Source organism: Neodiprion lecontei, chromosome 2, assembly GCF_021901455.1.
Source record: "Neodiprion lecontei isolate iyNeoLeco1 chromosome 2, iyNeoLeco1.1, whole genome shotgun sequence".
Classification (NCBI taxonomy): domain Eukaryota; kingdom Metazoa; phylum Arthropoda; class Insecta; order Hymenoptera; family Diprionidae; genus Neodiprion; species Neodiprion lecontei.
In genome coordinates this window covers 2,271,611-2,298,322 of record NC_060261.1, presented here as the reverse complement: position 1 = coordinate 2,298,322, position 26,712 = coordinate 2,271,611, and the positions used below count along the sequence as shown (strand labels likewise).

The following is a 26,712-nucleotide window of genomic DNA, read 5'->3' as shown; positions in this document are numbered from 1 at the left end:
GCCAATTTCCACCACTAGTGGCTCTAGTAGTTACCTGACGAGCTTGTGCGCGGTCAGCGATAGCAGCGAGCGTGTCAGAAGTTTACTAGCGCCATGTAGAGGAACTAAAAAACGGGGACAAGACGCGTACAATTTTTTAGTATACGAGCAGTGGTGAGTGTCAGGGGGCTGGTCTAGACCACAGAGTATCCATCAGCCATACCACCATCATACCACTTTCCGGCAGCCATCTTTGGGGAACTCAATAGAAAATACCGTAGCTGTCTTGGATTTCCTACCTTGGAACCAGATGGTCAGTAAGTAAAAACGCGTTTCAACTAATTGGTTGCTAATCAGGAGAATGTTTTAAGTATGCAAATAGTTTTATCTCCTTCCAGCTCATTCCGCAAGTGAAAACACGCTCTTCAATCTACGTTGTACGTATTACAGACATACTGATATCCGTGAGATACGCCGTGGTTTTTACCCCACGCGTGGACTCAATACCCTGTGATTATAAGGATGAGTTAGACATGAACAAATGGGTATAGAGAGCGTGCGCAAAATTCACGGCAGCGCCAAATCGATTCTATTTGTCCCAACCGACGGGTATTTTCCCCTGTCGACGCCAATGACGCTGCCAATCATAAACTTCCGTGGTTACGTCATGGCACGAAATAAACCAACCGTTTTGAATCGTCCTGTCGCATCGGGACAGTTAAAACGGTTTACTCGGTATTTCTGAGACTATCGTAACAACCGATAGCGAACAACTAACCTTCACTTTTCTTACACCGGGAGAAGGCATTTTTTCGGTAAGCATATTTGTTCTTTCGAAAAAATGATGACAAATAACCGCCAGACCATTTGTCAAAGTTAACGCATGTCCGTCGATAGCGACAATCTTGGTCACTCACGGCGCTACTGATACTTACGCTCAGTCCCTATACCTTTCTACACCTTCCTTCACCTTCCTTACACCATGAGTACACCATGGGAGCTTTCCAGCAAGGAGACATGGGGAGCTTTCCAGCAAGGAGACACAGTGTGACACTGTGTTACACGGTCGAATACTGTGCCTTGGTGCTTGTTGGAACGCTTTGAGGTTCTTAATTCAGTCACTAGAGTCCGCTCATGCATTATACGAAAAATCTAGGAACACTGAGCGCTCCAGGAAAAAAAAAACATTTGTGAAACGCATGTAGATTATCATTGCATTTAATAAATCTCTCTATCTAATAAAAAAGTTTCAAACAAATGAACGTAGAAAAAGATTATAATAACAATAGTAAAAAAAGATTATAATAACAATAGTAAAAAAAGATTATAATAACAATAGTATACGCATGAAGTTGGCGGTGGGGTGAGATCCCGAAAACAAAACAAAAAGCATCTAGCAAACCCTTTGACAGCTGTCATCGGCTGTTTATGACAGTCTTTGACAAATATCTTTATAGGTATCTGTTTCTGACGCGCAAAAAATGAACATGCAAACGAAAATTATCAAGATGATTCCCGACAGGAATTGTCTTTTTCGCGCGTTGGCGTATTGTGTATACGGCACTCAAGATCGACACGCAGAGGTGAGACTGAGTATCGTTTCAAATATAGTGGATAATTGGTCTACATTTGCGGGTTTTATTACAGGTAATGAGTCAAACGGTGCTGTGATTAGGTGACCTGGTGATTACAAATCACATATGAATAAAAATGCAATATATGCAGCTGCGGATATTTTTAAGATATGTTTAATCGTGTATCGCGAAGAACAAATTCATCCACACCGGAACGGATCACAAAATGGAACACAATTCTCGCTACTCTTCACCGGCGACGGAGACAGTGGACACTTTGATGTCTTGCAGAACCAAAATAAAATTCAGATAGTGAGTAATAAGTATGAAAAGTAACAATCAAATAATAGTAAATCTAAATATATCACCAAACAGTCAAAAGGACAGCCAGGATTTACGATGACAATGGAGAAAGGAGGAGTTTCAAGCAGCAGACAAGGCGATGAAGATGGTGGATGGTCGGAAGTATCACAAAAGAAAGAGGAAAATAAAATTGTAAGTGCGAAGAACCAAATAAGCCATAGAATAATATCCATCAAATATTCGTATAACCAGGAAAGAGAACGACCATGATCGATGTTGACCACAAGAGAAAGAGGTGATTTACGGAGTGAACAGCAACATAAATATAGAGAAAAAAATAATGTAAAGAAGGTGATTTTGGAGAATAACGGGCAGAGCGGTAGCAAAAATAATTCAGCAAGTCAAGGAGATAGATAGATATCAATAGAGAAGGAACACCAATTTTCAACCAACGAATGGAAGCTTAGATTGATAAAAAAAAGAAAAGTAAGCACAGAAGGAATTGAAGTGGACAGCAAGTGCAGACCTGTCATCAAATCAACATGAAGGAATTCGCCTGTCTACTAGACAATGCGTAAGGAAATAGTGAGGCGCGAAGCGCCGAACAACGAGGCGCGTAGCGCCGAGATGGGGTTGGCGCGCGAAGCGCGCAGGGGCGAAGCCCCTAGTAAATATAAACAATACCATGCGTCGAAAATAAAATCTCTAACTAAAAAATTGGCAGCAATGAATCCGACACAGTGTCCAACCATGCTCCGCAGCTGTGTCCGACTGTGTCGTTCTGTATCGTTGTTGGAAAGCACCATGTTCGACACAGTGTCGCTCTGTATCGCTCTGTGTCGTTGCTGGAAAGCTCCCAGTACACCGATATACGCTACATCGTTATTACACCGGATAAAGGATCGCCTACTCCGTGGGATCGCCTATGCTTTGCATGCAAGCGACTTGAGTTGTAAAAATACCGTTATTAAGATTGGCAGTAAAATTGTCAAAAAATATCGTAATTTCACCCTAAATTGACGTCATTTTTTTTCATCTAATCTTGTGTTGTGAAATGACGGTAAAAATTTTTTTTGATCAATTTACGGTGAAGATATCGTAACATCACCTATTTAGATACAAAAAAACCGGTTGAGTTTTTTACTTAGTAATTTTGACGGTCACAAAAAAATATGACCCCTCATTTACAAAATTACAACTAGGTAGAAGTGGCGCGTCATTTTTTTCGCCCTCCATGATAATAATTTTCGTTTTTTTTCAGTAGAAAGCAGTATAACATTCACAGCCGATTCTGAACGTATTGATAAATTTATTAGTTTTATTACAAAAATATGTACCTAGAAAGACAATTCTTAGATTTCTTCTTAGTGTTCCTTCAAATTGTTTTTAGAACAGTATTCTAGTTTAAGTATATATGTTACGATGTGACCAATGTGGTAATTTTATTTGCAGTCACGTTACCAGTTTGTGACGAGAAAATTTACTGTCACGTTTATCACTTACATCTCTTCAAGCGACTCGGCTCGAGTTGACCGAGCCGACGGCAGTCATCTTACAGGGCCTCAACCTACTTTATGCGCGGTAGATTTAAACCTGAATACTGTATGTGAAAGTCATACATGATTTCATCATTAAATTCATTAAAAGCAAACAACATGCTGTTGGGTACGTTGCCGTTTTGATATCACTTGACAAGTTACGAAAATGACGTCACATGTGTCGTTGGCCCTATAAGAGGGTGGCGATTCCATTGATTCATATTGTGCCGCGCTGCGCAGCGCAATCTCTATCCAATTATGGGTCGAATTTATAGTCCGCAACGGTAGTCTGCATTTACACAATTGCTAATCCTCCCTTATGATACTGAAGCGGTTCGTTTGAAAATCACAACTAATATATCTGATTCAAATTGACAACTTTTGAAATTGGCCGTTTTAGCATTGAAATGAGGAATAGGAATTTAACCGCAGTTAAGTGTAAGTGCGAACTATAAATTCGAGTCTATATATCAGTGGTCCAGTAACGATGATTTTATCGTACTTCGGATTGAATTTAAAGAATACTCTGACAAGTAATGAACAATTAGATATCTGTAATGCCACAAGTAAAACAACTAAGTTTCTACGTTTTTGAATTCATTCTCCGTGACATACCGCTATTATTTAACTAATTGCAAGACGAATGGAGAAACTCAGGTATATAATCGTAAATTAGATAATGATAGCTAATTAGACGAGTTCATATATAATGGAGTTCCAGTATTTTATTAAAGTCATATTACAAGTAGAGTTCTAAAAGTAGCCAATAATGTCACGTAGCGTTGTTGAAAACCTCAAACGATACAGCGAATTCTGCCGAATAACAAAAGTGTTTGATCGTAACTTAAAAATGGTTAATATCCAAAAATATGACTATAACATACAAAATCGTTCTGATTCTCTCGAGCAAATTTGAGTTTTTTCAGTTGAAGTACCATTCGGTGAAGGATGGAAAGGTCAAAGCAGAATTTAATGTCACCGAAGATCATCTCGATAACGAAGGGCATTTGCATACAGGGCTGACAACCACTTTAATCGATATGACATCCGTTAGGGCACTGTTTACACATAGAAATGGATTTGTGGGGATGTCCATTAATATTCATACTTCGTAAATTATAATTTTTTCAATAATATGACTAATTTTTGATTTTTCGTACTATGGCAAAAACTTGCATTATTGTAATGTGATTTTTCGATGTTGCAGATATTTTCAACCAGCACTTCTTGGAGATGTGATATGTGTAGATGCTGAAGTATGTAAGATTTTACAACTGATAGGGGCGATGCCGATAGCATTCGTTGATGTTGAATTATCGAAGAAGAATGGAGTGCAGGCTAAAAATGTCATTGCTCGTGGTCAACATTTATTGACCACATTTAAAGAACCGAGCAAGAATGTATAATTGGTTCACCATCAGCTAGTTCGTGTCGCACCATTACCGAAAAAGAATGAAGCGCTTGCAGAGACGTTGCTGTTTGTAGTCATTGAGCGTTATTATTTTTATCGTACAGCAGTATAGAAAATAAGAAATATTAATATTTTGTACACCTAATATTATGTGACTATACAATTACAGTTTTAAAAAAATTATACGTCCAGTCATTATGTAATACCAATTGGGTATTTGCATGATTTTTATATTTCTTAACTTTTAATGTTTTTCGATTCTATAAATTTTTTTAGAATTTTTGAAAAAAAAATATTTTGTTTTTGTTTATAAATATTTAAATAATTTAATAGATAAAAGTGGTCCTAAATCACATAAAAGTCACGTGACATAAAACGGAATGTGATTGGTTTGACGTCATTGTGCTGCTACTGGCGCGTTTATTTGAATCCACAAAGAGTAATGTACAATATTTTCTAGCGCTAAAAAAATTTTAAGTAAGTTTTTTAAACTTTAAGTTTGATACATTGTATAATTAATGTCAGACTTCGGTGAAAATAATTAAAATAGAAATCAATTTTTGTGTGGTGTTTTTTTTTTTTAACTCACACGGATAATTGTGTGGAGGTTATGATCACGTCAATGTTATTATACTAAGAATGTTAAGCAAGCATTAGTTTGAGTATTTTCACAAGTTGGTACTACACACCAACAAAAATCGTTTTTTAATGACATATTAAATAATTTAATAACTTTAGTTTATAATAAACAGCACTATCAGACGTTCTTTTCATCAATCACAACACAGAGCAACAGCTGATTACACGTACGGCGTGCTTACAGGAGAACTTGGCGCTAAAAATTTCAAAAAAATTCAGCATCGTGACGTCACATACGCGAGATGGAGCTACTTATTCATTTAAATATTGCCTTTTTTTTATTTATTAAATTATTTAAATACTTATAAACAAAAACAAAATATTTTTTTTTCAAAAATTCTAAAAAAATTTATAGAATCGAAAAACATCAAAAGTTAAGAAATATAAAAATCATGCAAATACCCAATTGAAGTATTCGGCACACGATGATGGACAGTTCAACTGTATAATTACTCGTAGAATAATGAGACCCGCGATATATTAAACCATTGCAACAATTTTTATCGTGCTCTAGTTCCGTCGTTTTGCCATGAACTGGATGATCTATTTGCTGTAATTGGACAAGTGATAAGGAATTGCTCACGACTGGGTGGTTTAATGCGCATACCCTAAATTCGGCAGAGCAGCCAACGTTCATAAATTCAAAAAACAGGTCATCGCGATGCATATAATTTTTACAGCTGTCAGTCATCTGAATTTGTCGCCCACCCACCAAATGACTGCCCTTGTTCTCGAATTTTAGCGTATTAGCATTAAACCATTCAAGCCGTTATCAATTGACCCTGCATGTGTTTATTTGTAGTACCACCAGCGTCGCCAGTGTTCCTTTCGCATCGAAGTGTAATTGGTTGCAAGGATGTCAAAGATCGATCAAATGATGATCTTGCAATGTGATTGGTAGAAAGTTTTCAATTCAAACTGCCGCCTTATGTTCCCTCCTCTGTTTTTGGTGCATACGACACCAGTGCCATCTTATTTTATGATTATTTGTTTACGTTTGATTACTACTGCCAGTTTTCTTGTTCAGCTGATTTCAACGATACCGTTGAGGGTATATAATACTTCATCATCACGCTCATTGCATCACAACACGACGAACTGCGAACGTTACGACGTCGTCTTGATATACGCTTTACCGGTAATTTTTCACATTTTTTTTTTTTAAATAATTATTTGTATACTAAAAAAATGTCACGTGGATTAGCAGCGATCAAAAAAGTGGTGGAATATGTAACTAATTCCAAAGGATTCGAACAGTGCCTCAAAAATGTAGGTTGAAAAAATTGAGTATAAAGTATAACAGTAGGTATATACGTAAGAACAGCTATTTATTCATTATTAAATTCCTTCGATTAAACAATTGAAACGCAGAAGGATTTTGAAATTTCGATGAATGGTAAAAATTCTTAGCTAGCTTTCACTGCAACTGGATTTTTCAATAATATTTCTCATTATGCATACACATCGCGACACAACTGTCTTTTTGTCACTAGGTGACGGTGGTGTCTGCCGGGGATGGAAAATGCAGGGTGGAGTTTCCCGTCGAAGACGGTCATCTGAATGGGGGAGGAACTCTCCATGGAGGATTTACAGCAACTCTAGTTGACTGCATTTCTACGTATGCCTTGATGACCACTGGAACTGGTGCTCCAGGAGTATCTGTGAATATAAATGTTTCGTAAGATCTACAAAGTGTGATAAAATATTAATTACACCCCTTTATTCATCATCTCATTACCATCAATAAACTTTTGTTATTATAATTTATAGATACTTGAACGCGGCATCACCAGGTGAAGTGATTGTAGTCGATGCCAAAACCTGCAAGGCTGGGAAAAGGTTGGCTTTTCTTGAGGTCGAACTATCGAAAAAAGATGGAGGACGTCTCGTTGCTCGAGGACAACATACGAAGTTTATCATGTAGATTGAATGATAACTTGATATGTTATTGATTGATTGCTATAACATCATTGTATGGCAGGGATTGTCATGTTCAAAATTCTAAAAGTTTTTAGGTTCTTATAGTTGGGACAATATCGTATACGGTGATGGACAAAAGTGAAAAAAGAAATGCAAATATATTTTTTGCCATTACAAATTTTTTTTTGCCTCAACAGCTTTTATCCAATTCCTAATAATTCACATCCAGACATTATTTTTATTGCAAAATGTCAACAATATGGTTTCGCAGCACAAATTCCAAACCCGGAACTTAACATTTGTATATACACACTTGTACAAATAGGTAACATATATTTAAAAGAATATCGTGTACGGTGTTGGACAAAAGTGAAAAAAGAAATGCAAATATATTTTTTGCCGCTCAACAGCTTTTATCCAATTTCTAATAATTCACATCGAGACGTTAACTTTACTACCAAATATCAACATTATGGTTCTGCAGAACAAATTCCAAACCGGGAATTTAATATTTGTATGTTCACACTTGCTCAAACAAGTAACATATACCTAAGAGCTTGCGACAATACTGAAAAATGTCAATAATATGGATTTGCACAATGATATCTGAATCTGAAATATATTATTTGTATGTACAAACTTGTAGAAACAAGTACCATATATCTAAAACCTTCCGGCAGGATCGATAAATGTCAACAATACGAATTTGCAAAATGAAATCCGAATTTGGAACAAATCATTTGAATGAAAAAACTTGTACAAACAACTATACAGTATAAATGAGAAACCTTCAGGTAGAATAAGCATAATAGCTTCCCGTTACCGTTGCTGATTCATATCGCTAGTATTGGAATTACGTAAAATCTGGGTAATGTGGCACTAAAAATTATCCTAGTGCAAAAGGGTGACTAGTTTTTCCGCTCCCCAAGTCAATTGAGCTTGCGAAACCGATTGTGAACTAGCACCACTTCAAATACATTTCTAAAACCATAATATCTCCAGCTATTCAGCAGTTAATTTCTTTGCAACCTATTGATCTATCCTAGAAAAGCATTATGTTGCTTTGGTATTATTTGTTCGGTTTCATGCAAGGGATGACATTGGTAAGTTACTAAAAATAACTTTTTATCGTGTTCGATGTATATTTATTCTGTCAACGATTCTCTTTTTATTCATACAGGCAACGGCGATTGACTACCAGCTTCCTACGGATGTTATTCCAGTGCACTATGACCTTTTCTTATATCCTGACATCACCGCAGGCGTTTCTTATGGTAATGTGAGCATAGAATTGAATGTAACAGCCACACGCAGCACACTTATCGTCAACATGAATGAAGTCATCATATCCTCAACAAATTTAACATCCATCCTTACGGGGTCATCGCTGACTATTACATCAACCACAGAAGACACAGCCTTGCAGAGATACATAATTACGCCTTCAACTGAGATCGAAGCAGGGCAATATATATTGTCACTGGAATTCAGCGCCAATTTGACTACAGACCTTGTTGGCTTGTATCAGAGTACCTATGTTGGCGAGAACAATAATACTAGGTGAGTTGAGGAATAAGCTATTGGTAATACTTCAAGATATATTTTTAATCTTTCCATTGTGAAGAAGTAGGACATTTTGATTTTATTTTAGAAACTATTGGCCAAGATTTACAAAATTCTATTTAAAGAACTGTTATTCCCCTACCAATGTCAACCCACATGTGAGATGATATTATCGATGATACCTTGTCAAGTGCAAGAAATTTACCTGAATAGTAACTATAACTAACACGGTAATCCATATCCGTATCTACCCGCAGTTTCGAATATTACATATTCCTAATACAGTCCGAATTTTACATTCTGATAATATTAATGAAGTTTAGTGCTCAGACATGACGTAAGTTGCACATAATTTTTGCATATTCCGAATAATTTGTATAGCTATCCAAGGACGCAAATGCAATAAATTAATGTGACCATATTTAATGGTTCTTCCAATCATTGTAACTTATTTCAGTTGATGATCCATGCCGAACTGAGAACTATTTAAATTAGAGAAATACGAAACTTGAAAAACTTTTGAAATGACCCAATATCACTAATTGTCTCTCCTCAGGATACTTGCTGTCGCTGTACTTCCACCGGCATACGCAAGAAATGTGTTTCCATGTCTGGATGAACCAAAATTCAAGGCCCAATTTGACATCAAACTTGTACAGCCTTCCGGAGATAATTATACCTCAATTTCTAACATGAATGTCAAGGTGAAATGAAATAATTACTTGATCAAAAAATATTGTCACCACTCATAAGACACTGTGGCCACTAGTCACGGAAAACTGAGGATTCAGGAAAAAGTAATAGAATTGGAAAAATAGTCGCGGAAGTCAAAGAAAAGTTGAGGAATTTTTTGGTGGTATGAAACAAGAAAAATAAAGCTTCCCCCGCAACGAAGTATAAAAACTTTATGAACATTTTTGTTCTATCTGCTTGATTCCATGACCACTCAATAGATCATAAACGTGTTTCTGAATAGCGATTTATCTGAAGCTTTACTTATTAAGTACACAAATTGACACCATTAGATCGAATTTTAGTCAGGAAAAAAGTATAATTTAGTTAGGGAAATTCAGGGAATCTGTTCAACTATTGTTAGTGGCTACAATGTAAGAATTTGAAGAATTTTTACAATTTCTATGAATGATTTTCGTGGGTTTCTCTGATGGGATACAAAGTACTGATTTATAATTTGTTACAGAGATTGGATTCGAAGATAAATTCAATACTACAATTTTTTAAAGCTTATTTGTTTACCGATTAATTAGCTACCATATTGCTAATTGAGCTGCGTAAAATTATACAAAAATCTTGATTTACTTTTTATAACATATAATTGAAAATTTGGAGAGTAAATAATTGGTAGAATTTATTATATTTTGCAGAGTATTGCAGTAAATGAGCCTGCGTCGGGTTTGAAAACAGTGACCTTTGCCACAAGTCCGCCAATGCCGACGTTCCTTGTCGGCCTTGTAGTCTGTGATTTTCAAGCCCAGACGACAAATGTGACGAATCTTGATGGAGAAACATTTCCAGTCAGTTTTTATACCACAGAAGCCCAACTGTATAAAAGTGCTTTACCATTACAAGTTGCAACAAATGCTCTTGCATATTACATCAATCTCTTTAATGTGTCTTACCCCTTGCCAAAGTTCGGTGAGTATTACGACACACTTGTGAACTAATTATGTTCCTGTCTAGATATATCATGTATAAATAAATGCCAAATGAACTACGATTCATTACAGATATGGTTGCTATTGCTGACATTACTTTTAGCCTTGTGGAAAGCTGGGGTATGGTTCAAGCTGCTGAACACGCAATTCTTTATACTAGCAACACAAGTTCCACGAGTAACATGGACGATGTCATCTTTACGACATGTTACGGAGTTGCCCACATGTGGGTTGGAACCCTTGGTATGGGGGACAACGCTGTCCGATTATCAACTTCTATAACACTGCGATATAAATTCACTGATTTATTTAACATTAGTAAATTGTTTCAGTGTCTGTGGATTGGTGGGATGATATTTGGATCACCGAAGGTATTCCTACATGGGCACAATACAGGACCGCAAATGAGTTGTATCCGGATTGGGGCTTTGTTAGTAGCAAAAGAGTATTATAAAAATTTGAAGTCCAAGCTCTGATTTTGAATAGATTTTAAGTCATTTCCTGGTCTTTACAGATAGAACTGTTCTTATTTTACGAGGTTTTGAATGTTATGGATGACGATGCGTCTGTTGACTCGGATCCCATGATTCAGGAAATCACTACACCCGACGAAATTGCAAATGTTTATGACTCTATTAGAACCAGTAAGGTAGGTACTCGAATTTTATTGGCGCTGGACATCATTTTGCATGTATTTTGAGAGGTATAATGAAGTATGCATCAATTTCAGGCAGCAGCAGTCATTCGCATGCTGGAAAATTTTGTAGGATCTGATATTTTCTACACCGCGATTGCGACGGATTTGAAAACATATGCATACCAGAGTGAAAATACCTCCGGATTTTATGATGGACTGCAGGACCTTGTGGATTCAAGCCTCAATATTTCGGCTATCATGAATACTTGGACACTTCAAGCAGGCTTTCCTGTCGTAAATGTCGTTAAAAACGGAACCGTTTACACTCTTACTCAGAAACGATTTCTATCCGATCCTAACGCCGTCTCAAACTCTACTTCATCAACTTACGGGTAAGGCACGAAATCTCAGTAAAAAAAAGTTCAACACATTGCCAAGTTTTTCTGGATAATCTCGTGATTTCTTTGCAGATTCAGATGGACAATACCCATCACTTACGTAACAAGTGAAAACTCGACATCGAACTTGGTGTGGTTTCAGTACGATGCCAGTAGCTGTGAGTAGCAAAAAACTTGTACGTTTGTAAAATTGTGATATAAAACTTGGTTTTCTATATTTTAGTATCTTTGACGGTTAACACATCGGTAGAGTGGATAAAATTCAATCACGACCAAGTTGGCTTTTATCGAGTGAATTATGAAACGTCGGAGTGGGAGACACTTATCAATATTCTAAAATCTGACCCAGAGGTGAGTGCGCCAATAATTTTTGTATAGACTGCAAAGACACCTCATGAATCTATCACATTGTAGACATTCACTGCTGCGGACAGGACGCAGCTTGTAGGGGATGCGTTCAGTTTAGCTGCAGCTGCCCAACTAAGTTATAATGTAACACTTGAGTTGGCTTCGTACCTCGTTAATGAGTCGCATTATATACCTTGGGATATGGCTTACACAGATTTTCAGTATATGGTCTCTATGCTAGCCGATACTGATATATCCACTAGCCTAAATGTATGTATTCTACATTGAATAATTAGCAAGAACTACAAGTTGCAAGTCTTACTTGCTGTTCCCGTTACTTAATTTATCTAATCTTTGCCTGCCAGGATTACATCATTAGCTTGGTGAAATCCGTTTACAAAAATGTCACATGGTCCGTAGGTGATTCTGACTCTCACATAACTCTGTAAGTAGCATTTCCGTTTTTAGAATTTAATGACTACCCTTTCTCTTCTCAGAGTTGATTTACAAACATATATTTAGGCGTCTCCGCCCAGTTGTTTTGGAAATGGCATGCAACGCAGGTTATGATCAGTGTTTGACTGAAGCTGGAAACCTTTTCTTAGACTGGATTAACGGTACTGATGATGTCCGTCCTCCTCCCGATACTCGATATGTAGTATACAAATATGGTAGGTCCCAGAATATTTAAAAAGTCTAAGCTCATCGTCATCTCGAGTGGAATTCATATTTCTCAGTCATATCGTTGTAAAATGTGTCAACTTACCTTTTATACAGGTATACAAAATGTGAATAGAGAGGCTGAATGGGATCAGGTGTTCCAAAAGATGTTAGATGAGACAGATTCGGCGGAGAGATTAAGGTTGTTGAATGGTTTATCAGGAATAAAAAATGCTACGATCTTGACCAAGTAAGGGCGCATTACTGACACTGATAAAAAAGTAAATATACTTATGAATGTAAACATTTGTAACCCTGAGTCTTTCTATAGGTATCTAAATCTGGCCATCAACCAATCGTATGTCAAAGCTGCTGAGTTTTATTATGTCTTTGGCTTTATTTTGACAAATTCGATCGGTCCAGCTACAGCTTGGGATTGGATTCGTGATAATGTGGAAACTCTAATGAATGATTATGGCTACAGTGCAAGCGACATTGCAGATTGGATTGGTAGGATTGTGGCTACCTTCCACACCGAGGCGAGGGTGGTGCAGCTGGAAACATTCTTTGAAACATACTCGGGAGTAAAGGAGGCCTTTGACACTGATCTTCTCAAAAATATATACACTAACATCGATTGGCTGAACCTTAATAATGCTACAATTGAAGCTTGGCTGAATTCGTATGTGACGTCCGAATAATCACGTAACTGCTCCAAATTGCCTACCACACCAACAGCTGACATATTCTCTCCGCTTGCTACCTTTCCAGATAACCATTTTATGTTCTTGCATTCACCGAAAAATAGTGACTAGCTGTTGATCTAGATTGGTTTGCTAAAATTTTCCAAGAATTTCTTGCACTCAGGAATGGTGAATAATTATTTAGTTCAGTATCTTTACCTCAAGTTTGATGATGGAACATTAAAATTTGCGGAAATTGGTGCTCCTGCGAAAAGCAATTACAGAATTTTCTAACAATTTTAAATACCGCGAGTTCACTTTTTAGATATTTAGTTCATCTTTATACGTGATATCACTTCACCCACTTTGGATAAACCGCCCATTGCACATGCCTGTTGATATACTTGTTAAAAAAGAATTCACACAGAGAAATATATTTCATAGTGATAATAATTTATTATGATACTCGTATTATTATTATTATTCATGTTTCAAATTCTATTTACCATACTTACTTACATTATAGCAGATTTATGTTAAAAAATTAGTATGTAAATTATAATAATAGCGATAACAAAGTTATCCACACATATCAACTGAGTGGCGAACGATATCGGTATAACATAATAAACAAAACTCCAAGGCTACACTTATTCGTACTGCTGAGGTGATAACTAAACTTCACTTTCGTCGCAACCTGTATGTTTTCCGCCTAGAATAGAAATGTAAAGGAATTAATGCATTGGGTATTCTTGATGTCGAGAAGTGATCGGACCGTTTTATTTATGGCTTGATTGATGGAAGTGTGAATTCGCCGATATGAATTTGTCATAAAATCGAGATAGTGCCATGAAAGAATTGATAAACTCCTCTCATTATAATTTATAGATACTCGATCCAGGCATTACCAGATGAAGTGTGTATCATTGATGCCAAAATCAGCTCAACTGGAGGAATGCTTGCATTTCTTGAGCTTCAACTATAGTAAAAAAGGGGATGTCTGGTTGCTTGAGGACAGCATACTGAAGTTATCAAGCAGATTACGTTTTATAACTTAATATGTTAATAATTGATAGCTAAGATGCTGACGTACATCAGGAATGCTCGTGGTGAACGTTTAATAAGTTCATAGGTAGAATGACAGTCCCAAATAATAATTGCGATACCTGCATTTTAGACAATTTGGTATACCACTGTGGTGAATATAAGCAAAAAAAATGAGTTCTATCAGATGTGGAACTTCATTGCTTTGCATTAGAAATCTTTGCCATCGATGAACAGATTTCGACCGGATCCTATAAATTCATATCTTCACTGAAAAATATCGACAATATGGATTTGCAGGATGAAATCCAAATTCAGAACATACTAGTTAAACATACGAAGTCGATTTTGTGATACAAAATCCATAAATCTGAAACCTTCAAATGGGATAAACGTAATAGCTTTTCGTGACTTTTGCTGATTCTTATCGCTACTCATGGTATTACATTTAATCTAGAATTTGTTGCACTAAAAGTTCTGTTAGTGCAAAAACGTGACGAAATTTATCTGCTGTAAAGTTCTGTTAGTAATATAAGTAGTAATAATGTTCCATTAGTGCAAAAACGTGACTAAATTTATTCGCTGGTGAAACTGATTTTGAACCAGTGGCGCGACAAATTCACCTATAAATACTGTAGCGTTTTCTACTATTTCACAATTAGATTCTTTTCAAAGTGTGGGTTGCATCGTGCATAAGCATTATGTTACTTTGGTATTATTTTCTCGGTTTTGTGCAAGGAGTAACCCTAGTAAGTTGACAAAAATAAACCTTCGCCATGTCCGATGGATGTTCGTTCTGTTGGCGATTCTTTTCTTTTTCGTACAGGTAACAGCGATTGACTACCGACTTCCTACAGATGTAATTCCATTACGCTATGACCTTTGTATATACCCTGATATCTCCTCAGGCGTTTTTAATGGTACCGTGAGTATAGAATTGAACGTAACAGCCACACGCAGTACGATTATTGTCAATGAGTATGGTCTCGACATATCTTCACTAAGTTTAATAAACACCTCATCGGGTTCCTCACTAACGATTACGTCAGCAACAGAATACACAGACTCGCAGGAATACATAATTATACCTTCAAATGAGATTGAGGCAGGAAAATATACATTGTCAATCGGGTTCAGCGGCAATTTCTCTCAAGACCTGGTTGGCCTGTATCAGAGTACCTACGTTGGTGAGGACGGTAAGACTGGGTGAGTAAAGTAGTAAGCAATCAGTAATATTTTATCAGTGGTTATTAGAAGTATTTATTTACAATCAGGAACATCAGATGTGTTTTATAAAGACTGAGTTTTACATTCGAATAATATATATGTAGGTTGGTTATGATATTTTTTGCACTTAATATGTGTTCATTGCGAGTGCTTCGTATCAATATCTGATGCCATTATAGTTATCATTTTCAATTGCTCTTTCAATTATTGTGGGTAAATCGAGTCGACAGCGCATGCCGAATTAGAAAATAGGTGAAAAGTAACATATGAAATTGGAGAGCTTTTTTAATCTTCTATCATCAGGTCTCACCTCGATGTTACTAATTTTTACTTCAGGGTACTCGCTGCCACCGAATTATCACCGGCATATGCAAGGTACTTGTTCCCATGTCTGGATGATCCAAAATTCAGGACACCTTTTGACATTAAAGTTGTACAGCCATCCGGAGATAATTACATCTCGCTTTCTAATATGAATATCAAGGTAAAGTAAAGTATCGCCTTAATCAAAATATTGTTTGCACTTCCTTATAAGAACTTACAAGAGGTGAAAATTCTTATGGGGATTTTTATCGGTTTCTCTCATAGGATATAGGGTACTGGCTTGTAATGTGGTATTTGCACTTGACTCAGAGGTGAATTCAGTTCTTTCAATTTCAAAAGGCTTCCGTTTATCAAATTTTTTGTTATACTATTGTTCAATGGACTGTACCAAAATCTTGACTCACTATTTACTATTTCTATTTAAATATTTCGAGAGTTCATCATGGATGAAGTTCATGATGTTTTACAGAGTATTGCTATAGATGAGCCTGCATCAGGTTTCAAAACCGTAACGTTTGCCACAAGTCCACCAATGCCGACATACACTGTTGGCTTTGTAGTCGGTGATCTTCACGCCCTGACAACAAATGTTACAAATCTTGATGGAGAATCATTTCCAATCAGTTTTTATACTAGAGAAGCCCAACTTTATAAAGGTGCTTTTCCGCTACAAGTTGCGTCAAATGCTCTTGCATATTGCATCAATCTCCTCGGCGTATCTTACGCCTTGCCGAAGTTCGGTAAGTATTTCAACATGCTTGTGGATTTGTTTGTTTCATATCTAGATACATCCTGACAGATGCCAAAAAAAAGTATGATTTATTACAGATTTGGTTGCCATTCCTGACATTGGCTTTCCCTGTCTGGAAAACTGGGGTATGGTTACAGCTACCGAAAACATGATTCTTTATGCCAGCAACGCAAGTTCCACAAAGAACTTGGACGATGTCATCATTACAACATGTTACGGAATTGTTCACATGTGGACTGAAAACCTTGGTAAGGGGGATGAAGCTGGCGGATTTTTCACATCCATGACACTACCATATACATTCACTACAGCTCTGTTTAATATTACCGGATTCTTTTAGTATCTGTGGAATGGTGGGATGACCTTTGGTTCTACGAAGGTGTTCCCAATTGGCTGCAATACGGGATTGCGGATAAATTGTATCCGGATACCGGCCTTGTTAGTAGTAATCGAGGTTTATAAACACTTGAAGTCTAAACTCTCATTTTGAGTATACTTTAAAACGGCATTTTATGGTCTTTACAGGTAGAACTGTTCTTATTTTCCGAGGTTGTGAAAGCTATGGACGTTGATGCGTCCATCAACTCACATCCTATGATTCAGAATATAAGTACACCAGATCAAATTGCAACCATTTATAACCCAATTACAAGAAGTAAGGTAAGCACACGAATTTTATTATTACTAGAGTATCATATGCTACGAATGCTAGTGGTATAACAAGCTATGCTTTGAATCTAGGCAGGAGCAGTCATTCGGATGCTGGAAAATTTTGTGGGATCCGATGTTTGGTTCACCTCTCGTTCTGTGGCATTAACAGAATATGCGTACCAGACTGAAAATACCTCTGATATTTATCACGGACTGCAGAGCCTTGTCAGTTCAAGCCTCGATATCTCGGCTATCATGAATACTTGGACACTTCAAGCAGGCTTTCCTGTCGTAATTGTCGTTAAAGAAGGAACCGTTTACACTCTTACGCAGAAGAGATTTTTATCTGATCCTAACGGAGTCTCAAACACTACTTCATCAACTTACGGGTGAGACATGGAATTTCGGTAAAAAAAAAATTCAACACATTAACAAACGTAGATTCGTTTTTTTTCGATACTCACGTTGGTTTCGAGATTCTCTCTGATTAATCCTGTAATATCTTTGTAGATTCAGATGGACAATTCCCATCACTTACATAACAAGTGAAAACTCGACATCAAACTTGGTGTGGTTTCAGTACAATGCCAGTAGCTGTGAGTAGTGAACAACTTGTACACTTGTACAATTTGAATATTAAATTTGATTTTATACATTTTAGTGTCTATTACTGTCGACGAATCCGTGGAGTGGATAAAATTGAATCACGACCAAGCTGGCTTTTATCGAGTGAATTACGAAACGTCGGAGTGGGAGACACTTATCAATGTTCTACAATCCTACCCCGAGGTGAGTGCACTCGTAATTTTTGTATAGACAGCAAAGACACCTCATGAAATTTTCACATTGCAGACTTTCTCTGCTTGTGACAGGACGCAGCTTGTAGGGGATGCGTTTAGTCTAGCTGCAGCTGCCCAACTAAGTTATGACGTAACACTTGAGTTGGCATTATATCTCGTTAATGAACCACATTATATACCTTGGAATGTGGCTTATACAGAGCTTCAGTACATGGTCTTTATGCTAGCCGATACTGATATATCCACTAGCCTAAATGTATGTATTGTACATTGAATAATTAGGAAGAACTATAAGTTGCAAGTCTTACTTGCTGTTCCCGTTACTTAACTTATCCAATCTTTGCCCGCCAGGATTACATCATTAGCTTGGTGAAACCCATTTACAAAAATGTCACATGGTCCGTAGGTGATTCCGACTCTCACATAACTCTGTAAGTAGCGTTTCCGTTTGTAGAATTTAATTACTACAGTTTCTCTTCTCAGAGTTGATTTACAAACATATATTTAGGCGTCTCCGCCCAGTTGTCTTGGAAATGGCATGCAACGCAGGTTATGATCAGTGTTTGACCGAAGCTGGAAACCTTTTCTTAAACTGGATTAACGGTACTGATGATGTCCGTCCTCCTCCCGATACTCGATATGTAGTATACAAATATGGTAGGTCCCAGAATATTTAAAAAGTCTAAGCTCATCGTCATCTCGAGTGGAATTCATATTTCTCAGTCATATCGTTGTAAAATGTGTCAACTTACCTTTTATACAGGTATACAAAATGTGAATAGAGAGGCTGAATGAGATCAGGTGTTCCAAAAGATGTTAGATGAGACAGATTCGGCGGAGAGATTCAGGTTATTGAATGGTTTATCAGGAATAAAAAATGCTACGATCTTAACCAAGTAAGTTCACATTACTGACACTGATAAAAAATTAAATATACGCATTTGTGGAAGCATTCGTAACCCTAATTTTCTTTCTATAGATATCTAAATTTGGCTATCAACAAATCGTATGTCAAAGCTGCTGAATTTTCTTCCGTCTTTGACTTCATTTTGACAAATTCGATCGGCCCGGCAACAGCTTGGGATTGGATTCGGAATAATGTAGAAACTTTAATCAATAATTATGAATTCAGTGAAAGCCGCATTGCAGATATGATTGGCAGGATTGTGGCTACGTTCCATACTGAGGAGAGAGTAGAGCAGCTCGAAACATTCTTTGAAACATACCCGGTAGTAGAGGAGGCCTTCGACACTGATCTTAGGAAAAATATATACAAAAACATCAATTGGCTGAGCTTGAATAATGCTACGATTGACGCTTGGCTGGAATCATATCTGAAAACCGAATAATCACACTACTGCTAAAATTTGCGTACTGTTGCATCAGGTGACCTATTCTGTACGCTCGTTACTTCCACAGCTAACCAGCTCATATTCTAGCATATACTGAAAAATAGTCACTGCAGCCTGTTCATCCAGATTAGTTTGCCGCAATGTTTCATGAATTTTTTTCAGCTTTGGAATATCAGCGCATGCAATCAATTATCACCGGTTTGTTAAGTCTTAAATTTTGCAAAGGGATATTAAAATTTAATGTAATGGGTAGTGCTGAGAAATTCAATCACAAAGTTATCTCAGTGAATAAGTTGAGTTCACTACTCAGATTTTCAGTTCATCTTAATAAATTATACTACTTTACTCTCTTTAAATTATCGGCCCACTATACATATTTACTTGCTTATTTTAAATAAAATATGCATAGCAAAAAATCCCTCGGTATATTTTGACAAAGCTGTGAACAACCTTTATTTCATATAAAAGAAATCATGTTTCAAATTTTATTTACAACACTTCCTTACATACATCATAGATTCATGTCAATAAAAATTAGCATGTATATGATAGTTATAGCAATGACAGAGTAATGTATGTAGATCATCTGAAAAGCGAACGATTTCGGTAGAATGTAATAAAGAAAATTCAAATGCTTCATGGATTCGTACTGTTAAAGTAGTAATATGCATTTTACTCTTCCAGCAACCTGTGGAATTTCCTGGGTCTTTAATTCCTTGATCTTCAATTCCAGAAAATACAAACATCTCCAACTGCAATTCGACACGCTTCTTAATCCCTCTAGTTGTTTTAATTCTTTGGTCAATTTACCAATGGTCAAAATACCGACCTTCCAAAACACTTCCAACTCGAAATAGACTGAAAATTAACTTTATATCTAGCAGAAGATATACAGACTATCTTGCTCGCATTCACGGATAGTATGTTGTGATCAAGATAAATTTTGATGATAGATAGCTTTAATTTCCATTAGTTTGGGCTTCACCTGTCACAATGCAATATCAGAGTAATAGTTAACAGTATCATCGAGACATGAAATATTGGAGCATCCCTTTCCACTTTCCCGTAATAGATTATTTATTCGTATAAATAATAAATAAAAATGTTCCCAAAACAGTTCTTTGCAATACTCTCACTTTAAAATTCAAAAACTCATTATTTAAACCGTTGAATCTCATCAATGTTCCTCCATTTCCCAAATTACTTTTAATTAATTTTAATCCAATACCTTTTATGCCCAGAAGCTCAAGTTTAGTTGGTTTGCTTTATTGATGTGAGATTTTCTGGTCTTAGCGAGGATGGATTCTCGTACCGCAACAGCAATCTCCATCCCTTTTGTGCTTAAACTGCTACCGCAATACGCACTGGAAAAGTCGCCCGACCTTGGTACCGAGAAGATGTTCCTCCAGGATTCAGGTGATCCAAAACATTGATGCTACCTGACCATGACCATACAGCCAGGTGAGCTTATGACGTGACGTTAGCCTACTGATTACTTCTGCGAAATATTCAAGATCTCCTAGAAGAAAAATCTCTAAATTACCATTGTATATAACGAATGGTCCTGTTCAAAGTTTAATAAGCTCGCAGGTAGGATGACGGTACAAAAGAATAATTGAGATATTTGTATTTTAGACAATTTTGTATATGGCAATTCATACAAATGGAAAAAATGGGGTTTATCAGATGTGGAACTTCATTACTTTCTATTACAATTCCTTACCATTGCTGAATAGATTTCTACCAGATCCTATAAATTCATATCTAGATCCTATCTTCACTGGTAAATATCGACAATATGGATTTGCAGGATGGAATCCGAATGCGGAACATACCATTTGGACGTCCGAACTTTGCTTCCGGAAATAAAATTAGGTAATAAATCTGAAACCTTCAAATGGGATAAACGTAATAGCTTTTCGTGACTTTTGCTGATTCTTATCGCTAGTCATGGTATTACATTTAATCTAAAATTTGTTGCACTAAAAGTTCTGTTAGTGCAAAAACGTGACGAAATTTATCTGCTGTAAAGTTCTGTTAGTAATATAAGTAGTAATAATGTTCCATTAGTGCAAAAACGTGACTAAATTTATTCGCTGGTGAAACTGATTTTGAACCAGTGGCGCGACAAATTCACCTATAAATACTGTAGCGTTTTCTACTATTTCACAATTAGATTCTTTTCAAAGTGTGGGTTGCATCGTGCATAAGCATTATGTTACTGTGTTATTATTTTCTCGGTTTTGTGCAAGGAGTAACCCTGGTAAGTTGACAAAAATAAACCTTCGCCATGTCCGATGGATGTTCGTTCTGTTGGCGATTCTTTTCTTTTTCGTACAGGTAACAGCGATTGACTACCGACTTCCTACGGATGTAATTCCATTACGCTATGACCTTTGTATATACCCTGATATCTCCTCAGGCGTTTTTAATGGTACCGTGAATATAGAATTGAACGTAACAGCCACATGCAGTACGATTATTGTTAACAAGTACGACCTCGACATATTTTCACTTAATTTAACGTATACCTCAACGAGTTCCTTACTAACGATCACGTCAGCCACAGAAGACACAGATTTGCAGGAATATATAATTACACCATCAACTGAGATTGAGGCAGGGAAATATACATTGTCAATCGGGTTCAGCGGCAATTTCTCTCAAGACCTTGTTGGCCTGTATCAGAGTACCTATGTTGGCGAGAACAATAATACTAGGTGAGTTGAGGAATAAGCTATTGGTAATACTTCAGGATATATTTTTAATCTCTCCATTGTGAAGAAGTAGGACATTTTGATTTTATTTTAGAAATTATTGGCCAAGATTCACAAAAATCTATTTAAAGAACTGTTATTCCCCTACCAATGTCAACCCACATGTGAGATGATATTTTCGATGATGCCTTGTCAAGTGCAAGAAATTTACCTGAATAGTAACTATAACTAACACGGTAATCCATATCCGTATCTACCCGCAGATTCGAATATTAGATATTCCTAATACAGTCCGAATTTTACATTCTGATAATATTAATGAAGTTTAGTGCTCAGACATGACGTAAGTTGCACATAATTTTTGAATATTCCGAATGATTTGTTTAGCTATCCAAGGACGCAAAACCAATAAATTAATGTGACCATATTTAATGGATCTTCCAATCATTGTAAATTATTTCAGTTGATGATCCATGCCGAACTGAGAACTATTTAAATTAGAGAAATACGAAACTTGAAAAACTTTTGAAATGACCCAATATCACTAATTGTCTCTCCTCAGGAAACTTGCTGTCGCCGTACTTCCACCGGCATACGCAAGAAATGTGTTTCCGTGTCTGGATGAACCAAAATTCAAGGCCCAATTTGACATCAAACTTGTACAGCCTTCCGGAGATAATTATACCTCAATTTCTAACATGAATGTCAAGGTGAAATGAAATAATTACTTGATCAAAAAATATTGTCACCACTCATAAGACACTGTGGCCACTAGTCACGGAAAACTGAGGATTCAGGAAAAAGTAATAGAATTGGAAAAATAGTCGCGGAAGTCAAAGAAAAGTTGAGGAATTTTTTGGTGGTATGAAACAAGAAAAATAAAGCTTCCCCCGCAACGAAGTATAAAAACTTTATGAACATTTTTGTTCTATCTGCTTGATTCCATGACCACTCAATAGATCATAAACGTGTTTCTGAATAGCGATTTATCTGAAGCTTTACTTATTAAGTACACAAATTGACACCATTAGATCGAATTTTAGTCAGGAAAAAAGTATAATTTAGTTAGGGAAATTCAGGGAATCTGTTCAACTATTGTTAGTGGCTACAATGTAAGAATTTGAAGAATTTTTACAATTTCTATGAATGATTTTCGTGGGTTTCTCTGATGGGATACAAAGTACTGATTTATAATTTGTTACAGAGATTGGATTCGAAGATAAATTCAATACTACAATTTTTTAAAGCTTATTTGTTTACCGATTAATTAGCTACCATATTGCTAATTGAGCTGCGTAAAATTATACAAAAATCTTGATTTACTTTTTATAACATATAATTGAAAATTTGGAGAGTAAATAATTGGTAGAATTTATTATATTTTGCAGAGTATTGCAGTAAATGAGCCTGCGTCGGGTTTGAAAACAGTGACCTTTGCCACAAGTCCGCCAATGCCGACGTTCCTTGTCGGCCTTGTAGTCTGTGATTTTCAAGCCCAGACGACAAATGTGACGAATCTTGATGGAGAAACATTTCCAGTCAGTTTTTATACCACAGAAGCCCAACTGTATAAAAGTGCTTTACCATTACAAGTTGCAACAAATGCTCTTGCATATTACATCAATCTCTTTAATGTGTCTTACCCCTTGCCAAAGTTCGGTGAGTATTACGACACACTTGTGAACTAATTATGTTCCTGTCTAGATATATCATGTATAAATAAATGCCAAATGAACTACGATTCATTACAGATATGGTTGCTATTGCTGACATTACTTTTAGCCTTGTGGAAAGCTGGGGTATGGTTCAAGCTGCTGAACACGCAATTCTTTATACTAGCAACACAAGTTCCACGAGTAACATGGACGATGTCATCTTTACGACATGTTACGGAGTTGCCCACATGTGGGTTGGAACCCTTGGTATGGGGGACAACGCTGTCCGATTATCAACTTCTATAACACTGCGATATAAATTCACTGATTTATTTAACATTAGTAAATTGTTTCAGTGTCTGTGGATTGGTGGGATGATATTTGGATCACCGAAGGTATTCCTACATGGGCACAATACAGGACCGCAAATGAGTTGTATCCGGATTGGGGCTTTGTTAGTAGCAAAAGAGTATTATAAAAATTTGAAGTCCAAGCTCTGATTTTGAATAGATTTTAAGTCATTTCCTGGTCTTTACAGATAGAACTGTTCTTATTTTACGAGGTTTTGAATGTTATGGATGACGATGCGTCTGTTGACTCGGATCCCATGATTCAGGAAATCACTACACCCGACGAAATTGCAAATGTTTATGACTCTATTAGAACCAGTAAGGTAGGTACTCGAATTTTATTGGCGCTGGACATCATTTTGCATGTATTTTGAGAGGTATAATGAAGTATGCATCAATTTCAGGCAGCAGCAGTCATTCGCATGCTGGAAAATTTTGTAGGATCTGATATTTTCTACACCGCGATTGCGACGGATTTGAAAACATATGCATACCAGAGTGAAAATACCTCCGGATTTTATGATGGACTGCAGGACCTTGTGGATTCAAGCCTCAATATCTCGGCTATCATGAATACTTGGACACTTCAAGCAGGCTTTCCTGTCGTAAATGTCGTTAAAAACGGAACCGTTTACACTCTTACTCAGAAACGATTTCTATCCGATCCTAACGCCGTCTCAAACTCTACTTCATCAACTTACGGGTAAGGCACGAAATCTCAGTAAAAAAAAGTTCAACACATTGCCAAGTTTTTCTGGATAATCTCGTGATTTCTTTGCAGATTCAGATGGACAATACCCATCACTTACGTAACAAGTGAAAACTCGACATCGAACTTGGTGTGGTTTCAGTACGATGCCAGTAGCTGTGAGTAGCAAAAAACTTGTACGTTTGTAAAATTGTGATATAAAACTTGGTTTTCTATATTTTAGTATCTTTGACGGTTAACACATCGGTAGAGTGGATAAAATTCAATCACGACCAAGTTGGCTTTTATCGAGTGAATTATGAAACGTCGGAGTGGGAGACACTTATCAATATTCTAAAATCTGACCCAGAGGTGAGTGCGCCAATAATTTTTGTATAGACTGCAAAGACACCTCATGAATCTATCACATTGTAGACATTCACTGCTGCGGACAGGACGCAGCTTGTAGGGGATGCGTTCAGTTTAGCTGCAGCTGCCCAACTAAGTTATAATGTAACACTTGAGTTGGCTTCGTACCTCGTTAATGAGTCGCATTATATACCTTGGGATATGGCTTACACAGATTTTCAGTATATGGACTTTATGCTAGCCGATACTGATATATCCACTAGCCTAAATGTATGTATTCTACATTGAATAATTAGCAAGAACTACAAGTTGCAAGTCTTACTTGCTGTTCCCGTTACTTAATTTATCTAATCTTTGCCTGCCAGGATTACATCATTAGCTTGGTGAAATCCGTTTACAAAAATGTCACATGGTCCGTAGGTGATTCTGACTCTCACATAACTCTGTAAGTAGCATTTCCGTTTTTAGAATTTAATGACTACCCTTTCTCTTCTCAGAGTTGATTTACAAACATATATTTAGGCGTCTCCGCCCAGTTGTTTTGGAAATGGCATGCAACGCAGGTTATGATCAGTGTTTGACTGAAGCTGGAAACCTTTTCTTAGACTGGATTTACGGTACTGATGATGTCCGTCCTCCTCCCGATACTCGATATGTAGTATACAAATATGGTAGGTCCCAGAATATTTAAAAAGTCTAAGCTCATCGTCATCTTGAGTGGAATTCATATTTCTCAGTCATATCGTTGTAAAATGTGTCAACTTACCTTTTATACAGGTATACAAAATGTGAATAGAGAGGCTGAATGGGATCAATTGTTCCAAAAGATGTTAGATGAGACAGATTCGGCGGAGAGATTCAGGTTGTTGAATGGTTTATCAGGAATAAGAAATGCTACGATCTTGACCAAGTAAGGGCGCATTACTGACACTGATAAAAAAGTAAATATACTTATGAATGTAAACAGTTGTAACCCTGAGTCTTTCTATAGGTATCTAAATCTGGCCATCAACCAATCGTATGTCAAAGCTGCTGAGTTTTATTACGTCTTTGGCTTCATTTTGACAAATTCGATCGGTCCAGCTACAGCTTGGGATTGGATTCGTGATAATGTGGAAACTCTAATGAATGATTATGGCTACAGTGCAAGCGACATTGCAGATTGGATTGGTAGGATTGTGGGTAGGCTCCACACCGAGGAAAGTATAGAGGAGATAGAATCATTCTTTGAAACATACCCAGAAATAGAAGAAGCCTTCGTCACTGATCCCCGACAAACTATATATGGAAATATCAATTGGATAACCTCGAATAATGCTACAATCGACGCGTGGCTGAAATCATATATGAAAACCGATAACAATACCGCTGCTGAGAATTTCTTACTGCAGCATCAGCCGACCTGAATAAATACTGAAATACTGAAAAATAATCACTGCAGGCTGTTGATCCAGACTA

The 26,712-nt window shown here is 36.8% G+C and overlaps 3 protein-coding genes and 1 long non-coding RNA gene across 12 annotated transcripts; 3 read left to right on the top strand and 1 right to left on the bottom strand.

Annotated features, from left to right (window-relative positions):
- Positions 1-119: 119 nt before the first annotated feature.
- On the top strand, positions 120-5,364 carry LOC107221629 (acyl-coenzyme A thioesterase 13-like). 2 transcript variants are annotated; one of them, XM_046732442.1, is made up of 4 exons: positions 120-292; positions 378-416; positions 4,321-4,505; positions 4,602-5,364. In XM_046732442.1, the coding sequence occupies exons 1-4, from the start codon at positions 290-292 to the stop codon at positions 4,798-4,800; spliced, it is 426 nt and encodes a 141-aa protein (XP_046588398.1). In that variant the 5' UTR covers positions 120-289; the 3' UTR covers positions 4,801-5,364. The 2 variants fall into 2 exon arrangements, with proteins under 2 accessions (XP_046588398.1, XP_015516169.1); XM_015660683.2 differs by lacking the exons at positions 120-292; positions 378-416 and adding an exon at positions 3,529-4,247.
- Positions 5,365-6,357: 993 nt separating this feature from the next.
- On the top strand, positions 6,358-7,771 carry LOC107221627 (acyl-coenzyme A thioesterase 13). 3 transcript variants are annotated; one of them, XM_046732439.1, is made up of 3 exons: positions 6,358-6,582; positions 6,938-7,122; positions 7,215-7,771. In XM_046732439.1, exons 1-3 carry the CDS (start codon positions 6,373-6,375, stop codon positions 7,366-7,368), a joined length of 549 nt encoding a protein of 182 aa, XP_046588395.1. In that variant the 5' UTR covers positions 6,358-6,372; the 3' UTR covers positions 7,369-7,771. The 3 variants fall into 3 exon arrangements, with proteins under 3 accessions (XP_046588395.1, XP_015516167.1, XP_046588397.1); XM_015660681.2 differs by having other exon boundaries at positions 6,498-6,713; XM_046732441.1 differs by lacking the exon at positions 6,358-6,582 and adding an exon at positions 6,734-6,840.
- A 350-nt stretch (positions 7,772-8,121) lies between these two features.
- On the top strand, positions 8,122-26,686 carry LOC107221618 (glutamyl aminopeptidase). Of its 6 annotated transcripts, XM_046732425.1 has the most exons (16): positions 8,122-8,467; positions 8,545-8,924; positions 9,484-9,631; positions 10,310-10,580; positions 10,673-10,843; positions 10,933-11,030; positions 11,115-11,249; positions 11,331-11,629; positions 11,708-11,793; positions 11,859-11,986; positions 12,050-12,253; positions 12,349-12,428; positions 12,506-12,654; positions 12,761-12,893; positions 12,975-13,153; positions 26,425-26,686. In XM_046732425.1, the coding sequence occupies exons 1-16, from the start codon at positions 8,420-8,422 to the stop codon at positions 26,658-26,660; spliced, it is 2,745 nt and encodes a 914-aa protein (XP_046588381.1). In that variant the 5' UTR covers positions 8,122-8,419; the 3' UTR covers positions 26,661-26,686. The 6 variants fall into 6 exon arrangements, 5 of the variants coding, with proteins under 5 accessions (XP_046588381.1, XP_046588383.1, XP_046588382.1 ...); XM_046732427.1 differs by lacking the exons at positions 12,975-13,153; positions 26,425-26,686 and adding an exon at positions 19,103-20,114; XR_006903005.1 differs by lacking the exons at positions 8,122-8,467; positions 8,545-8,924; positions 9,484-9,631; ... (11 more) ...; positions 12,975-13,153; positions 26,425-26,686 and adding exons at positions 14,828-15,119; positions 15,197-15,576; positions 15,934-16,081; ... (10 more) ...; positions 18,887-19,019; positions 19,103-19,244.
- On the bottom strand, positions 20,271-21,331 carry LOC124293095. Its single transcript, XR_006903006.1, has 3 exons — positions 21,199-21,331; positions 20,704-20,994; positions 20,271-20,460 (listed from the first exon to the last, which is right to left on the bottom strand). It is a non-coding gene; the product is annotated as an uncharacterized LOC124293095 (long non-coding RNA).
- Positions 26,687-26,712: the final 26 nt, after the last annotated feature.

What these genes read in the sequence shown, in the direction of transcription:
- LOC107221629 (XM_015660683.2), top strand. Translation starts at nt 4,164, where the DNA reads ATGTCACGTAGCGTTGTTGAAAACCTCAAACGATACAGCGAATTCTGC. An exon ending in TTGATCGTAACTTAAAAATG is followed by an intron (nt 4,248 to 4,320) that starts GTTAATATCCAA and finishes GAGTTTTTTCAG; the next exon opens with TTGAAGTACCATTCGGTGAA. An exon ending in TCCATTAATATTCATACTTC is followed by an intron (nt 4,506 to 4,601) that starts GTAAATTATAAT and finishes TCGATGTTGCAG; the next exon opens with ATATTTTCAACCAGCACTTC.
- LOC107221627 (XM_046732439.1), top strand. Translation starts at nt 6,373, where the DNA reads ATGTTCCCTCCTCTGTTTTTGGTGCATACGACACCAGTGCCATCTTAT. An exon ending in TCTTGATATACGCTTTACCG is followed by an intron (nt 6,583 to 6,937) that starts GTAATTTTTCAC and finishes TTTTGTCACTAG; the next exon opens with GTGACGGTGGTGTCTGCCGG. An exon ending in TCTGTGAATATAAATGTTTC is followed by an intron (nt 7,123 to 7,214) that starts GTAAGATCTACA and finishes TATAATTTATAG; the next exon opens with ATACTTGAACGCGGCATCAC.
- LOC107221618 (XM_046732425.1), top strand. Translation starts at nt 8,420, where the DNA reads ATGTTGCTTTGGTATTATTTGTTCGGTTTCATGCAAGGGATGACATTG. An exon ending in TTTCTAACATGAATGTCAAG is followed by an intron (nt 9,632 to 10,309) that starts GTGAAATGAAAT and finishes TATATTTTGCAG; the next exon opens with AGTATTGCAGTAAATGAGCC. An exon ending in TCTACTTCATCAACTTACGG is followed by an intron (nt 11,630 to 11,707) that starts GTAAGGCACGAA and finishes ATTTCTTTGCAG; the next exon opens with ATTCAGATGGACAATACCCA.